Below are 17112 nucleotides of genomic sequence, written 5' to 3'. Positions count from 1 at the left end.
TTCTGGGTGCCTGAGGCTGGGCGCTCAGGTATGTACTGGCTTACCCGGGTGACTGCTTGGTGGCCCGTGGCTCAGTCGGGCAACTTCTGGGGGGTGAAGCTACTTACTTAGCTTCAACAAATATTGAAATGTAGGTCATGAGTTTATTTGTGAATTAAGAACAACTGTATTTGTTCTTAAGGGACACCTCTTTTTACGGGGTAGCTAGCTTCTGTTGAACCTGTTTGGACAGAAATCCCTCTTGTTGGTGCTGTGGCACTCTTCCTCATAAAACTACTTTGAATAATAATTTAGTGATAAATGAAGGTAGCAATTCAGCCAATATTTCATCACGTCTATCATTTCTGATCGTAAAAATAATACAGGTACATGAGAGAAAACAAACAAACAAAAAAAATCAATTTTAACAACAACAACAAAGAGGTTAAAAAAACCCAACATGAAGTTGAGAGATTCTGAGCTTGATAAAATGTTTGATTTGGTTCCGCATTTGCATTGGTTGCTTATGCACATCACATATCAGCATATATACTTTAGTATATATGCTGGCATAGTGAAACTGACTTTAAAACATTATGTTGTGGTTCTTTTAACTCCAGTCCTGTCACACATAGATTCTACATGAGGCCCCTGATATTACAAATGAGATTCCTTTTTATTCATTTTCAACCTTTTTTCAGAAGGACCACCAAGGCATTAACATCCTGGGGGCTGTGGTGGTACTGATTTATGGTTTATTTATTTATATGGCACATTTTAAAACAACAGGGTTGATCAAAGTGCTTAACAATCAGCAAAAATCAGCGAGACATTAAAAGGCAATGCACAGGAAAAAAGTTAATAAACAAACACACCAACAAACATCAAAGGTGACAGACATAAAAACAGGCCTGATGATAGTTAAACTAATTTGGTTTAAAAGCCAAAGTAAAAAGTGAGTTTTAAGATGCGATTTAAAGGAATGGATAGACTCGGAAGTGTGAATAAAGGCGGAGAGATTATTCAACAGTCTAGGTGCTGCAATTGCAAAGGCCCGATCATCTCTGGACTTCAGCCGGGATCTAGGTTGTTCTAAGAGCATCAGCAAGATGATCTTAGTGCTCTCCTGGGGTTATACAAGCGGAGGAATTCAGTCAGGTAACTGGGTGTCAAATTGTTTAAAATTTTAAAAGTAAGCAAGAGAATTTTAAAATCTATATGGTATTTGACAGGGAGCCAGTGTAAATTAGCTAGAACTGGGGTGATGTGATCATGCTTTCTAGTATCTTTTAGAAGGTGTGTAGCAGCATTTTGAACTAACTGCAAATGGTAGAGAGGAGAGTGTTTGAGGCCCAGGTAAAGAGAGTTACAGTAGTCCAGTCTGGAGGTGATAAATACATGAATAAGTTTTTCAAGTACTTTTAAAGGAAGATAGGGCTTCACTTTTGATATCAAACGTAACTAGTAAAAGCTGGTTTTTTACCACTTAGGACCCTTGCTTCTCTAATTTAAGAGAGCTATCCAAAAACGCTCCAAGGTTTCTTACCTTGTGAGAGAGATGGCTGGCAAGAGGACCAAGGGTGTCTGTTAACTGGCACAAAGCGGTATGCCTATCAAAGACAATTACTTCAAAAAAGAAAGTTTTGTGATAACCAAACTTTAACATCATGGAGACAGTTAAACAAAGGTTGCAGTGGGTCACTTCCAAGTTCAGAGGGAAGTAAATTTGGATGTCATCAGCTTAGCAGTGGAAGGAGATGTTATATTTTTTGAAAATAGAGCCCAAAGGCAGCATATACAGGGAGAAAAAAGTAGGACCAAGAAAAGACCCCTGGGGCACACCACAGTAGATAGGGGCAAAAGAGGAAAAGTATTGCCCCATAGCAATGGAGAAAGTCCTCTCTAAAAGATACGATTTAAACCAAGATAGGACTATGTGTCAGGGTCCTGGGTCTCCTGACCCAGCGTGTTTAGTTCTTTGTGATTTTTGTATTATTGTAATTGTGTGAGTTATTCTATGGTTTCTAGTTTTGATCCCTTGTCCTTCATGTTTCTCTGTGTCCCCTCTGTTCTGTGTAACTCTGTGTCTGCATGTTTGAGTTTCCCTCTGTGGCTTTCGGTTCTTAGAGCCCTCTGCCTTATGTCTCTGTACGTCTCTGTGTTTCTTAGTTGCTGTCTCCAATGTGTCAAGTTCGCATCTGTGTCTTACTTCCTGTTTTACTTTGAAGGTTCATGTCTCATGTGAGTGTTTCCTACTTTGCTCCCTCGTCTCGTCAGTTCTGATTTCTCCCAGCTGTGCTCCCCTTCTGTGTCTCATTCCCCTCGTTATTTCCCAGTGTATTTAAGGCCTGTGTTTCCCTGTGTCAGTGTTGCGATCTCCCTCATGCTGTGTGTGATTCTCCCTGTGTTTCCTGGTAAGCTTTATATTTAGTTTTCCCAGTTTAGTTTTGTATTACTCGTGATCTGTCTCTCCAGCAATAAAGCTGTGCTTTCTGAGTTTATTCCCCGTGAGTTTGCGTTTGGGTCCTCTCCTGCCTGCCACACAGCCCAAACATGACAGTAGATCGCGACCAGTACATGGACCCTCAGCTGCGTGAGCGTCAGGATGCTGCCTTTGCCGAGCTGGAGGAGGAGCTCCGCTTGAGGCCGTGGCACACTCCTGAATACGGGCAGATTTTCCGAGGAACTCGGCTGGCTCTCGGTGGTCCCCGGAGCTGCCGAAAGCCCCCACCTGTGGCTTCACCTGCACCCAAGTTGCGGCCGCTTCAGGTGGGAATTCTCTGCGTCTCTTCAGATGCCCACGCTCCAGCCTCGGTGTCGCCATTCTGCATGCCGGAGGCTCAGCCGTTTTCTCCGCCCGCTTCCCCTTCCCGAAGGAAGCGGCGCACACGCCGCCATAAACTGGACAATGTTAAGCGACTCCCGGTGGTGAGTGACAATGATTATTTTTCTCCTGCTTCTATGGACATTAAAAACAATAGACTCACTCCTGATCCTTTTGATGTGTCCCTGCTGGACGATGATGTGGACTGGGAGAACTTTTTCTGCTCTGCTCCCTCTGAGCTGGGAAATGACAATGTTTTTCGAACTGTGAACCCTCAGTACAAAACCTAAGAAAACTGTACAACATTGTGGGAAAGAGGCAGAATTTATTTTGATCTGTTTTTGTAGACCCGGTAGAGATTCCGTTTGAGCCTCCCCAAGCAAAGACTGTTTCTGAGCATAATTCTTCGTCTACCTGTGTTTCTGCTCCCAGGGCAGCTCGGGCCCGGCTTTTCTCTGCACCCGTTTCAGTTCCACGAGTGGGGAAAGCAGAGGTTCAGCTGGTCCCTACTCCGGCTCCCAGGCCGGCTGAGGCTCTGTCGCTCCCTGCACCCGTATCCGCTCCTCGGGTGCGGACGGCAGCTGCCCAGCCGCTGCAGGTGCCTGTTCCAGCCCCTGGGGTGAGGGCAGCCGTCACTCAGCTTCCTCCTGCACCTGTACCCACTCCTCGGGTGGGAGTGGCTGGTGTCCAGTCCGCCATATCACCAGTGCCGGTCCCTGAGGTGAGGCCAGCCAGTACACAGCCTACCTCTGCACCTGTACCTACTCCTCAGGTGGGAGCGGCTCGTGTCTGGCAGATGCCTGCACCCGCTCCTGTGTCCACCGTAAGCTCAAGCGAGTCTGTCCAGCCATATTCTTCATGTTCAGAAGGCTCAGAAGAGTTAGCTCAGCCACTGTCCCAACTATCATCAGTTCAACAGCCACTACAACATGTATTACAGTCCCTTGCTCAGTTCTTAGCCCAGTCTCCTGCGTCCCCCGCTCTACTCCAGTCTCCTGCGTCCCCCGCTCTACTCCAGTCTCCTGCGTCCCCCGCTCTACTCCAGTCTCCTGCGTCCCCCGCTCTACTCCAGTCTCCTGCGTCCCCCGCTCTACTCCAGTCTCACCACCACCGTTACTACAGACATCAGTTCAGTCCCCTGTGCCAGTGCAGACGCTCTCAGTTCAGTCTCCCGTGCAGTCATCTACTTCACCACCATTAGTAGCCCAGCACCCCGTGTCTCCAGTAGGCCAGTCTTCTGGTCAGCTTAACATTCAGCCAGGGGTCCCAATACCCTCTGGCTCTACATCAGCTCCTGCTGGAAGCTCAGATGAGCCCGGCCAGCACTTCCTCGTCTCCACTGGGGGTTCTGAGCCCAGCCAGCAGCCTGCCTAATCAGCTGGAGGGCCCAAGGAGCCCGTCCAGCCACCAGCAGCTTCATCCTCCTCGTCTGGTCCGGCCTCCGAGCCTTCATCCTCCTCATCTGGTCCGGGGGGTACTGTCAGGGTCCTGGGTCTCCTGACGCAGCGTGTTTAGTTCTTTGATTTTTGCATTATTGTACTTGTGAGTTATTCTATGGTTTCTAGTTTTGATCCCTTGTCCTTCATGTTTCTCTGTGTCCCCTCTGTTCTGTAAGTCTGTGTCTGCATGTCTGAGTTTCCCTCTGTGGCTTTCGGTTCTTAGAGCCCTCTGCCTTATGGTTTACGTCTGTTTCTTAGTTGCTGTCTCCAACGTGTCAAGTTCGCGTCTGTGTCTTACTTCCTGTTTTACTTTGAAGGTCCATGTCTCCTGTGAGTGTTTCCTACTTTGCTCCCTCGTCTCGTCAGTTCTGATTTCTCCCAGCTGTGCTCCCCTTCTGTGTCTCATTCCCCTCGTTATTTCCCAGTGTATTTAAGGCCTGTGTTTCCCTGTGTCAGTGTTGCGATCTCCCTCATGCTGTGTGTGATTCTCCCTGTGTTTCCTGGTAAGCTTTATATTTAGTTTTCCCAGTTTAGTTTTGTATTACTCGTGATCTGTCTCTCCAGCAATAAAGCTGTGCTTTCTGAGTTTATTCCCCGTGAGTTTGCGTTTGGGTCCTCTCCTGCCTGCCACACAGCCCAAACATGACACTATGCCTTTGAGACCAACAACATGTTCTAGCCTCGATAATAAAATGTGATCAACCGCATCGAAAGCAGAGGTCAAATCAAGTAGAACTAAAACCAGAGCAGCCTGAGTCGACGTCAAAAGTAAATTAAAGGGGATTTTTTTTATTTCTTACAAAACAGTTTTGTGGCCTTCAATGGATCATTTTAACTAAATAAAGTATTTCTATTTCTTGAGATTCGAACAATATTAAAAATTAGCATTGGACTTTTTGCATCACTAATCACTTGATAAGCATAATAATATCGTCCAATTAGATATTGCATGTCTTTTTTTTTTTTTCAATTAATTTAAGTTCTATAATTATGTCTCCCTGCATGCATCGGAGTTTTCTGTAGAAATGAGTTTCAGTCAGCGACGACAATACACAATCTACACAATGTCCTTGCGTGACTAGATGGCAAGCCACAGTCAGCTTCCTCTATATAACAATACCAAACACATCTAAACCACTTCCTCCTCAGCTCTTTTCTCACATGTAAATAACTGCAGATTTCAAGAACATACTACCATTCCTCTTTGAAGAGATCAGCAGAGTTTCATCATGTGGACTATTAGAAGTGAAATTCCAGGCATGGCTATTTCTGTCAAGGGTTTTATTGTCAGTATTGCCATCTGTTTTTACCCACACTGGATAATCAAACGGTCCACAACGGGTAAAGTGATCTCTATGGGTTTGTGGAAAATGTGCGAAGGAATAGAGTTAAAGCAGTGCACAGAGTACGAGAATACACCTCCATACCTGCACCATGCCAGAGCACTTGTCGTCATTGCCATCATCTTCGGGGTCTTTGGGATCCTGCTTGCCATTGCTGGCCAGTTCAAGTCTGGGCCAGAAGAAAGGCAAAACAGGAAAATGACTGTGGCTTCTGGAGTTGCCTTCCTCATTGCCGGCATATGTGTGATGCTATCAGTCTGGTGGATCGACAAAAACATCAAGGATAATTCTAACAACCCCACTCAGCTTCCTGAGTCTGAGAAGATGGTGAAAGGATTCGGAATCTATTTTGCCTCAACCACTGCTGGACTTCTGTTCGTGGGAGGAATCACACTCTGCCACTCCTTTTGTCAAAAGACGGGCAATTGATTGGTATTTGTGCAACCCGAGCTTGGTGTAAGCAAGACTTTAATAAGCGAGGCTTATCTTTGAACATCCAACAGTGTCTATGTGTCCCTTGAATGAGTAGAATAGGAAAGTCTGAAATCTGATTAAAATAAGCAGAAATATTTGCAATTACAGGATGTATCTTGCTTCTTGATATTTTTTGTCTTTTACACCATTATAGACTCTTTTACTATTTTAATTTTATGTTTATTGTTTATGCTATTTACTATAAATACATGGAAAGATTTTTTACTTTTTTTTTTTCTTTTTCTCAAAACTGCTATGAAATCTGAATGCATATGCATTGGTTTAAGTCTCTTTCTTTATTAAACTGGTTCAGTATTGATGATTATGGGATAGTTCTGCATTTGCTTTTTCTGCATCATATTGCCAATTTGTCCATGACATATTTTTCTTCACAACTCATTGTAGTAGCACTTTTTTTCTTTTCTCAAGGAGGCTAAATAAAGTAATAGTAAGAATGGGTTTGTGTTTGTGTTGTACTCTGTTTTTAAAAGACTGAGTTTTGTAGTGTTTTGCATTAATGAACAACATGTGAGGAAGTCAAACATGTCAACTTTGCCTTTTTATGTCAGTTTAAAAGAAATTTCTTAAAAACACAACTTTTCTGTTTTTAACAGATCAGGGATGACAAATATCAGTTCATCAACTAAGTTAGACTGAAGAAATTAAAGAGAAAACATTTTTGACTTAAACTTTCAGCGAAACCAGCAGTGATTAAATTACACTGGCAGAACTACAAAGGTTACAGCAGACAAAACTAACATACAGTATTATTGTTTTGATAGGGTTAAAAAAGGAAATGATACCCAGAACTATTATCCCACGGAACAGATCATTCAACCAAAACACAGAAAGAAAATATAGGCTGGACTTGCAAATAGTCAAAAAAAGATTTTAAAATTAAAATCTGGAAAGCATTTACAGAGAACTAAACTGGGCCCTTTACATCTCCATTGTTTGGTAATGATTGAAGCATCTGGCACTGCTGCTGGTTTTGTGGCTCTTGGAGGACAAATTCTTCAGTGTTGTCTGCTAGTTATTTAAAAACTATTAAAACTTAACTCACAAGGTTTATCAACTTCTTTGTTCATAAAGTTTCCTCTCGTCTGGGCTGTGACACAGCTCGACTCATAAAATGCTCTGCATTAATAAAGCTTTCAGTTAGATTTAGCGACAAATGAAAGGAATAAACAAGCAATTTAGCCAATATTTACTGAATAATCACATCTATAATTCCTGACATTAAAAATATCATAGCAACACTAAATGTGGGTTTTCAACATTGCAAAATTCTTTCTTATCCCAGCTATTTGCTTAGAAATCACAGGAAGTGAACAGAACAAGGACAAAATTCACACAGAGACACACAGGGGAACTCAGGAGGAACATGAAAGAAGAAAACATTTTGAGGATCACAATAAAAATGCAAGAATCAACATTTAAAGTGAAGACAAAGGGTGTAAGGAAAAAAATATGATGGAGAGGAAATATTAAAAATCATTTTAAGCTTTATAAAACACTGATTTGGTGCTTCACTTGCGTTTGTCATTTGAATCAAATGTTTCTGTACATCACATGCCAGCATACCCATTGGAGGATATAGAACATAGTGTATGTGTGATATGAAACTGGCTTTCAGACAGGATATTGTGGTTCTTACGTTCTGTGAGAACACATTATTCACATTATTCACACGCACTGCATACAGATTCATACCCCTGTAACTATACTTTTGCCCATAATACATCAAACAGATTAAACGGATTAGAAATAGAGATAAAAGATTAGTCTAATGCCTACTATTCCCTTACTTTTCAAAGAGTAAAAAAGACACTCAGTAAATTTAAATATATTTACCACTGTAACTAAGCTAGATTTTATTCCCACTGTACATTACTTTATTTTGCTTCAATACTGGTGCCATATTGTTAAAGACTGAAATCAGCATGTGAACATTACCTGATGCTACTGAAGTGAAGCAGAGCAAAGTTACAGAGGTTTTATTAGAGACACAGCTAAGTGTTTTGCAATTTGGCATAATTTAAAAAAGTTTAAATTTCTTCAGTATTGAACAGTAGAAATTAGGCTTTCTTGTCGCAGGTCATTTTGAAAAAACAAAACCAAAAACAAAACCAAAACAGCGGCCAACAGCACTGTACAGTTGTTGCTGCTCGTTGAGTGAAGAGAGACAAAACCTGCAGCTTCAAATTCTCCCTCCTCTTTTGCACCTATGTCGTCTGACTCTGTGCCAAGCTGTAGGAACAACACGTTCTCACTCCCTAAGCATAACATTTTACGCTAGGTGACAAATCGTCAACATATTACGTTTTCGGGCACCCAACGCGTTCCTACCTGACGACATCGGAAAACTGCGGACACATGAGAACCGTTTGGACTCAATCTACACATCTTCGCTTTTTCCCTTCAAATCACTTGGGAAAACACTATTTCACCTCATTAAAGTGCTGGTTAAGGTTAGGTTTAGCGATAAGGTTAGGTTTAGGCGTAGGGATACGGTTATGGTTATGGTTAGGCATAAGGTTATGGTTAGGCATAAGGTTATGGTTAAGGTTAGGCATAAGGTTATGGTTAGGCTTAGGGATAAGGTTAGGTTTAGGGCTGCAATACAGGGCTGGAACTCGCCGCGTACCATAACAACATGGAAGGTCACCTTTCGCGTTCCTCAGGAACGCTGCGGGATGTGACAAAACGTCGGGATGTTACGCCTCGGGAGTGAGAACAGGCTGGTAGGAAACAGTACCGAAAGCAGACAAAAAGTGATTTACACAGAAATAAAGATCTAAACAGTATTAGTTAGGTCAGATACTAATTTCACACTGTATACTTTGTGGCCTTTATTTTACTAAAAACATTTCAACTGAGAATTACCTTTGACATAATTCCACAGGCACTTCACAATCAAATTTTAGGTTGGTAACATTAAGTGTTACAAAAAGCTTGTAACAGAGAGCTTATATACAAAATCTGTCTCTTTCTCTCCCTCTCTTTCACTCACACACACAGACACGAACACCACTACCACCATCAACTTTGCTAAATTGCTAATGAAAAAAAAGACTTACTAGGCAGCTGCAATTGAGCAGCAATCTCCATCCGACTCCTGTCACGTTTGTTGCGGTCATGATAATTTTGTGAAGCCACATCGAAAAGGCTCGGATGAACCAAAGTTCAACGAGTTGGGCCTCCATTGCTTGTGTCCAGACAATACGTTGCACTGCCGTGCTGCTCCATCTTTTTCACCTACATTTCTGTTTTTGCGCATGCGCAGTGTGAGAGGTTGCGTTAAATCGGCTCGTGGCACTGCTTCAACAGTGCGATATCCTCACGAGGGGCGACCAGGATTTCAAACAGGTTTGATTCTCTTGCGACCATACAATTGCTGATCGGGAGATGGTCGTGAGGTGTTAATCGCTTCTCGTTACCCCATGTACACATGATGAAGGCGAAACTCGGCCGATCCCCAAAACCGTCGCACGACTGAAAAATAGGCTCAAAATGGGCCAAAAATCGCACAGTGTATGCCCAGCATTAGGGTAAGTGAATCCAGAATACAGAAAGATAGGTGAGCTGAACGAAAAAAACCAAAAACAGGGAAAGGGATTGTTGCTTACTTTTTCGTTCATTTATTCATCTTTTTTTTTTTTTGGTGAATGCCTATGTGGACTATGCCAAGAATGTTGAGAATTTTGTTCTTATTGGTAATCTTTTACTCACTGTGGTAATCTTGTGTTTCTTGTGCTTGGTATTTAGTTTTAGTTCCTTTTTAGTCATTATGGCAAGTATCCTCAGCCATGTTCCCACCTGTTACCTATGCCATCATTGGGTTGTGTAAGTCTTTGGCTATGTTCACACGTACACGGGTATTTTTGTAGATGGCGATTTTCTGTTTTGTTAAAAAAAAAAAAAAAAAAATCCCGTCCACAAGTAATCGCAAAAAACAAAGTCAACCGCTATCAAGAACATGCCAAAGCAACAGGTGGCGATATAATCATAACCGTGTAGAAATGCTGCCCAATCACAAGTCTAGAAGCCTGGGACGGAAAGAATAAACAAAGATGTGCATAGAAGTAGTCTTTCTAAATGGAGGGACAATAACTGCGTCTGTATATGTAGGCATGTAAAAATTGCAGATAGTAAGATTAAAAGAAACAGTATTTTGTCTATATCTGCCATTGTAGAAATTCATCTCATGTAAACAATAATGTGGCGCACAGCATGATGTTGAAAAAGGTGCACACCTTTGACATTGCATGACTAAATCTCCATTTTCCTCTTCCACATGTAAACGCAAAAACTGAGTTTTCGAAAATCTCCACCCTGGCAGGACTTTTTAAAAATCTCAGTTTTCAGTGATCCAAAACGCTGTTTACGTGTGGATGACAGGCTCAAACTCAAACAAAAGAAAAAATTTGGATTCCTGATCCAGTTCAGTAATTTTGAGATTTCTGGACTTAACTTGTGTTTTGGGGTTACAGCATTAAATGCTAATTTTAAATTAAGTTCATGTGTCTTGGGGTAACTGTTGAGTAGTTACACAGCTGAATAATGACAGTTTCAGCTTCACTGCCACAAACAGAAAATCTGAGATACATCATATTATGGTACTTGTAATGTTTTGGCTATATTTCATGTTTTGGCTTCAGCAACATCTGCTCCTTTTTGAACTCCTCACTGGAGCTGCTTTAGACTCTAAGAGCCAAAGACTCAAAGCAGGGCAAACTAGCATGTAAACACAATCCCCACAGTCAGTTTATTTCTATATGACTTAACCAGTCTACCATCTTGCGACCTTGCGCAATGTAGTCATCATGGGGAAGGTGTGTGTGAGAGAGAGTGTGAGAGAGATGTATATCTCATATATTGTCAAAGTGCATACAGCTGAATTTGTGTAGGTCCACCACTAAAAACAATCATGTGTTACAGTCCAGCTCATATGGTAGCAACCTTGTGTGGTATCAGTGTGGTATCAAATTATCGCCATTTAATTAGTTTAATATTTCACAGTTTGAGAGTACCTTTCTTAAGAAAAAAGTGTGTTTTAAAAGTTTAATAATGTAAAAGTGAGAGGTGAGACCTGAGTCTGGGAACCGGCCCTGGAAGGCAGGGCTGAGTTTCCCCTTTATAAGCACAGGTGCAGGTAGTTGATCTCTATCCTGTGAAGAAATTATTAGAAAATTGTTGGGAACGAGGAAAGGATTTAAAAAATAGTTTTGGGTGTGTTGGCGGTAATAGAGATTGTTATATACTTTAAATGCTCAAAGAATTTAGTCAGACAGTATTGTGGCCTTTAAGGCCTACATGGACATGGAAATACATTAATGTATATAGGTCATTATGGATATTAAGAAGAGAAGAAATACAACAGATATTTGCCAAGAATTTTATAGTGTGTCTTGGCCCAAAGACTATCGACTTTCCTGCAAACAAACAACTATATTGACATATCAGTGCAGAAGGCCGGCATCCGGGGCTTCTCGGGATGCCTGGAGCATGCCAGCGTCATCTGGCACCAGATTCAAACTGCCAAGAAAGAACAAAGAGACCTTCACGTGGTCTTTTTAGACCTTGCCAATGGCTTTGGGTCAGTTCCGCATGAGATCTTGTGGATGGCCTTCAACTATTTCAGCCTACCAAACCACATCACAGGACTGGTTAAGACCTACTTTCAGGATTTACAGTATTGTGTGACAGCTGAGAACACCACCACTACAATGCAGACCTCAATGATACGTGGCAACTAGAACAACTAAGGCAGAACTTGGCTAATGCTCTCAAGCGGATTAATAACACTGCAGGGAAACTGAAGCTCTGGTGCTTCCAGTTTGGGTTATTACCCAGACTACTGTGGCCGTTGACAATGTACAAGGTCTCAATCTATCATGCCAATCGACTAGAAAGGCTAGTGAGCTCCTATGTTAAGAAGTGGCTCAGACTTCCCAAATGCCTCAGCAGCGTTGCACTCTACAGCGACGGGATACTGGCATTGCACTGCTCCCACCCTAGCAACGAGGAGGAAGTGGACCCCAGCCACATCTGTGCTTCAGGCCAAATTTGCTATTCAGGATCGTGACGTGGTGGGTCACATCCAACAGGGCAGAGGAGGATTTGGTCTTGGAGCAGTAACACCTCGGTGGCAACAGGCATCTGTAATTGAACGTCGAAAAATGGTGGTGGAGGAGGTGCGTCGACAGCAGGAAACAGCCAGACATGCCAGGGCCATGGCCCTGGCCGAGCAGGGTCACTGGATGAATTGGGAGAGTGTGGAAAAGAGGAAACTCTCATGGAGTGAAATCTGGGGCATGGAGGCTAATAGACTAAATTTCATCATCCGAGCGACATACGATGTGCTACCTTCCCCAATAAATCTGCAGCTGTGGTTTGGAAAGGACCCATCCTGCCCCCTGTGTACAGTCCCAGCAACACTCAAGCAGATCTTGGTTGGTTGTAGGACTAGCCTTACTCAGGGCAGGTACACATGGAGACACAACCAGGTCCTCAGGTGTCTACTCAAGAAAGTTGAGTGCAAAAGAAAATCCATCAATGCTCAACCTTTCACGAACCACGAGGAGCGTCGGCTTTCATCAACATTTGTCCAGGAGGGAGACAAGCTGAGGGCAAGCCCCTCAACCCCAGACCTTGGCCCGCTGAAGGTTGCCAGCGATTGGCAGATGCAGGTGGACTTGAATCAGAGGCTAATTTTTCCCACAGAGATCGTAACAAGTACTCTGCAGACCAGACCTCGTCCTTTGGTCTAACTCCCATGGGAGGAAGCAATTGAGGAAGCATTTGAGGGTAAGAAGCTGCGATATGCCAACTTGGCAGCTGAGGCAGAGTCTGGAAGATCAAGGTGCACCTGGTGGAAGTGGGGTGCAGGGACTTTGTTGCCAGTACAACAGCAAAACTGCTTAGAGAGATTGGGATCAGAGGACAGGGGCAATGGCAGGCTATAAGAGAACTAGCTAACACCTCTGAGAGGACCAGTCACTGGCTATGGTTAAAAAGGGCTGACATCACTTGGGCAGTGAAGGCAGTTAGCTAGAAAAGAAAATATGCCACTCTTCTCCCCTCTGCTCTTCTTCCCTTGTCTGGGAGGCAGTGGGGAGGTAGAGCGTACAGCCCGATCCGGCGGGGAGGTGTGGGAAACCAGATCGGGCGCCCCCCTTCTGGCTCTCCTCTCTGCTCTCTCCTATTTTGTCCCTTTTGTCTTACTCTCTCTATCACCTTTTCTATCCCTTTGAAGAAGTTAGGCTCCATAAATGCTAAAGAGGTAAGTATTATTTCTCAGTTGCAGTGAATAGATGGGAGAAATTAAACTGTAGAAAACTAAACAGAAGAAAGAAGAGGAGAAATAACAATTTAGCATAAACCAGTGACCCACTCCGGGGCCTGATCAACCCTGGCAGGCCCTCCTTGGATGAGGGTGTCTAGTGATAATGGCCGAAACACCCGATGAATCCAAGGTCCACTACTGACGATATGTCCCAAATCTTAATATGATAATCTAGATCAGATCTCTAATCCCCCCACAAAAAAAATGACAGATTAGCTTGGGTAAAAGACCGAAAGCTGAGGCACACAACGATGTGTGCTGCTGGTAAAGTTTCTGGGCTGCCTTTCCTCATAACAGCTATCCCTCAAGATTCTCGCCATTTAAAGCAATGCATTATCAGGGACTACAACATCTAGTTCTTTTACTGAATGAATTCGAAATATAGAAGTTGGTTGCTCACTTAGAGGCCTCTTGCTGTGGCATCTCCTGTTGCTGTTGGGCTGGGAATGGTAAATGGCCTGTATTTGTATAGCGCTTTTACTAGTCCCAAAGGACCCCAAAGCTTTGAATTTAAAGTGGTTTTCCACTAAATGCAGTTTTTCATTTTACAGATATTGTAGCTGCTGCCGCTCTGACCTGCTGGTTTGCTTCTGTTTTGTTTCTCAATTATTATTTTCTTTGTTCGTTTCCAGTAGTGTTGCCTTATTTACATTTTTTAAAAATTTACCTTGCTTTGGTTTTTCCATTTGTATGCGTTTGGTTCCCTAATTGGGGGTTTTAATCATTTTAATGTATACAAGTGTGTGTCTGAGGTAGGATTAATTTTGCAATTTTTATTTGATCAAGCATTCTTTACCTTTTGTAATTTTGCTTTTTTGTTTCCAAATGGTTGTTTGATTAACTGTTAAAGGATTTAACAAGTATAATTAAAGTGTAAACTTAAAGTATAATTTCTCGTGTGTGTGTGTGTGTGTGTGTGGTGTGTGTGTGTGTGTGTGTGTGTGTGTGTGTGTGTGTGTGTGTGTGTGTGTGTGTGTGTGTGTGTGTGTGTGTGTGAGTGAGAGAGGGAGAGAGACCCTGCTGAGTTCATGCCCTTTTTGTGTCCAGGCCGAGAGCTGAAGGTGATGGAGGGTCTCCCGGTAACTGTTCCTCTGTGCTGTGTGTGTGGTTGGTATAAGTTCCCGATAGAGAAATTATTACTGAAACGCTCTCACACACTAGCTGAACAGGAAGGTGTTTCCTGAACAGGACAGTGAAGAAGCAAATTAGTACATTTCAAACTACTACACTGATGCCTACTTAGCAACCTGCTAATAGCCCTCGTAAAGCAGCCACATTACTTAACAATATATTAGTCTCAGCAGAGACCATCAGAACTCTGTCAGATGCGACAGCAAACCGTTGCAAGTACCAGTGTAGATTACCTGGATAGTCACTTGGAATCTCTTTCCTTCACGTCAGCGTAGCGGTTTGTCCATGCCAGCGGCATCTACAGTCAGGAGAGAATGTGCAACTGCACCACGTTATTAGGCTCAGCAATGCTTCGGCAGCTGGACATCAGGTACCAGAAGAAAAAGGTAGTTACAAATGAAGTTTAATGAGTTTGTATTCACATGCTTGAAATGGGGCGATATTTAATAGTCCGATATTTAAGACTATACCAAGGGCCAGATTTAATAAAAAGGGAAAATAGTGTGTGGTAACAATCCCCATGTCAGGCGTGTCGTGTGTGGAGGCGAGGAAGAGATGACCCAAACGCTGGACTCACGGTGCAGGATAATGGCGTTTTATTGTAGGTAGGTTGGATGAACAGAACATGAACTGAAATGGCTGACTGGGTGGACGACTGACTGACTGACTGACTGACTGAAGAACTGAATGGCTGGCTGACTGATCTGAACATATATGCGGAGAGACGACATTAACATCAATGACACGACAAAGAACTGGTGAAACCGAGGAGCTTAAATACACAGGTTGAATGATGACAATGATTGGAAACGGGTGAGTACAGGGCTGAACATAATCTGACTAATGACACAAGCTGACATGGGAAAAAACAGGAAGTGGGAACATTAGTGTGGCAAACTAAACTGAACATGAACAGAACTGAAAACACTGGGTCACCGACCCAGGAACCCTGACAGTACCCCCGCTTCAAGGCAGGCACCCGACGGCTGAAAGAAAGAAAAACCAAGACAGGGTGGGCGGAGGGGGTCTAGGACGGAGGGACGGAGTCCAAACAAAGACCAGTCAGGTGGGCGGCCACGTGGCCGGTGGCCGAGACGAAACAGTTCTGGTGGGCGGCCACGTGGCCGGCTGTGATGCTGGAGGTGATCCGGTGGGCGGCGGCGGCCACTGAGGTGATCCGGTGGGCGGCCGCGAGGAAGGCGGCGGCGACGTTCAGAACGTGGCTTGGGCGACGGCGAAGCTGGAGCAGAGGCCGGGCCAGGAGGCGCGGAGGCCCTGGCTGGAGCAGAGGCCGGGCCAGCGGGTGCGGAAACCCCTGGCTGAGGAGCGGGAGAGCTCACAGCTGGCTCTGGATGCTGTGGCAGCAGGTCCGGGAACTGAACAGGATGGTGAATGAGTGACTGGGGGACAGAAGGCTGGGCGGACAGGAGGCGACTGGGCGGACAGGAGCAGGCGTGGGAACTGACTGGGCTGGCGGCTGAACAGGAGCAGGCGTGGGAACTGACTGGGCTGGCGGCTGAACAGGAGCAGGCGTGGGAACTGACTGGGCTGGCGGCTGAACAGGAGCAGGCGTGGGAACTGACTGGCTGGCGGCTGAACAGGAGCAGGCGTGGGAACTGACTGGGCTGGCGGCTGAACAGGAGCAGGCGTGGGAACTGACTGGGCTGGCGGCTGAACAGGAGCAGGCGTGGGAACTGACTGGGCTGGCGGCTGAACAGGAGCAGGCGTGGGAACTGACTGGGCTGGCGGCTGAACAGGAGCAGGCGTGGGAACTGACTGGGCTGGCGGCTGAACAGGAGCAGGCGTGGGAACTGACTGGGCTGGCGGCTGAACAGGAGCAGGCGTGGGAACTGACTGGGCTGGCGGCTGAACAGGAGCAGGCGTGGGAACTGACTGGGCTGGCGGCTGAACAGGAGCAGGCGTGGGAACTGACTGGGCTGGCGGCTGAACAGGAGCAGGCGTGGGAACTGACTGGGCTGGCGGCTGAACAGGAGCAGGCGTGGGAACTGACTGGGCTGGCGGCTGAACAGGAGCAGGCGTGGGAACTGACTGGGCTGGCGGCTGAACAGGAGCAGGCGTGGGAACTGACTGGGCTGGCGGCTGAACAGGAGCAGGCGTGGGAACTGACTGGGCTGGCGGCTGAACAGGAGCAGGCGTGGGAACTGACTGGGCTGGCGGCTGAACAGGAGCAGGCGTGGGAACTGACTGGGCTGGCGGCTGAACAGGAGCAGGCGTGGGAACTGACTGGGCTGGCGGCTGAACAGGAGCAGGCGTGGGAACTGACTGGGCTGGCGGCTGAACAGGAGCAGGCGTGGGAACTGACTGGGCTGGCGGCTGAACAGGAGCAGGCGTGGGAACTGACTGGGCTGGCGGCTGAACAGGAGCAGGCGTGGGAACTGACTGGGCTGGCGGCTGAACAGGAGCAGGCGTGGGAACTGACTGGGCTGGCGGCTGAACAGGAGCAGGCGTGGGAACTGACTGGGCTGGCGGCTGAACAGGAGCAGGCGTGGGAACTGACTGGGCTGGCGGCTGAACAGGAGCAGGCGTGGGAACTGACTGGGCTGGCGGCTGAAC

At 45.2% G+C, this 17112-nt stretch overlaps 1 protein-coding gene across 1 annotated transcript; it reads left to right on the top strand.

Annotated features, from left to right (window-relative positions):
• The first annotated feature begins 2487 nt into the window (after nt 1–2487).
• LOC102078341 (potassium/sodium hyperpolarization-activated cyclic nucleotide-gated channel 2) lies at nt 2488–4725 on the top strand. The gene is made up of 2 exons (XM_005452683.4): nt 2488–2907; nt 3236–4725. The coding sequence occupies exons 1-2, from the start codon at nt 2533–2535 to the stop codon at nt 3332–3334; spliced, it is 474 nt and encodes a 157-aa protein (XP_005452740.1). The 5' UTR covers nt 2488–2532; the 3' UTR covers nt 3335–4725.
• The last annotated feature ends 12387 nt before the right edge of the window (nt 4726–17112 follow it).

Source organism: Oreochromis niloticus, linkage group LG10 (assembly GCF_001858045.2).
Source record: "Oreochromis niloticus isolate F11D_XX linkage group LG10, O_niloticus_UMD_NMBU, whole genome shotgun sequence".
NCBI classification, from domain to species: Eukaryota; Metazoa; Chordata; class Actinopteri; order Cichliformes; family Cichlidae; genus Oreochromis; species Oreochromis niloticus.
The sequence above is the reverse complement of the archived record's forward strand: the minus strand, read 5'-3'. Positions and strand labels throughout refer to the sequence as shown.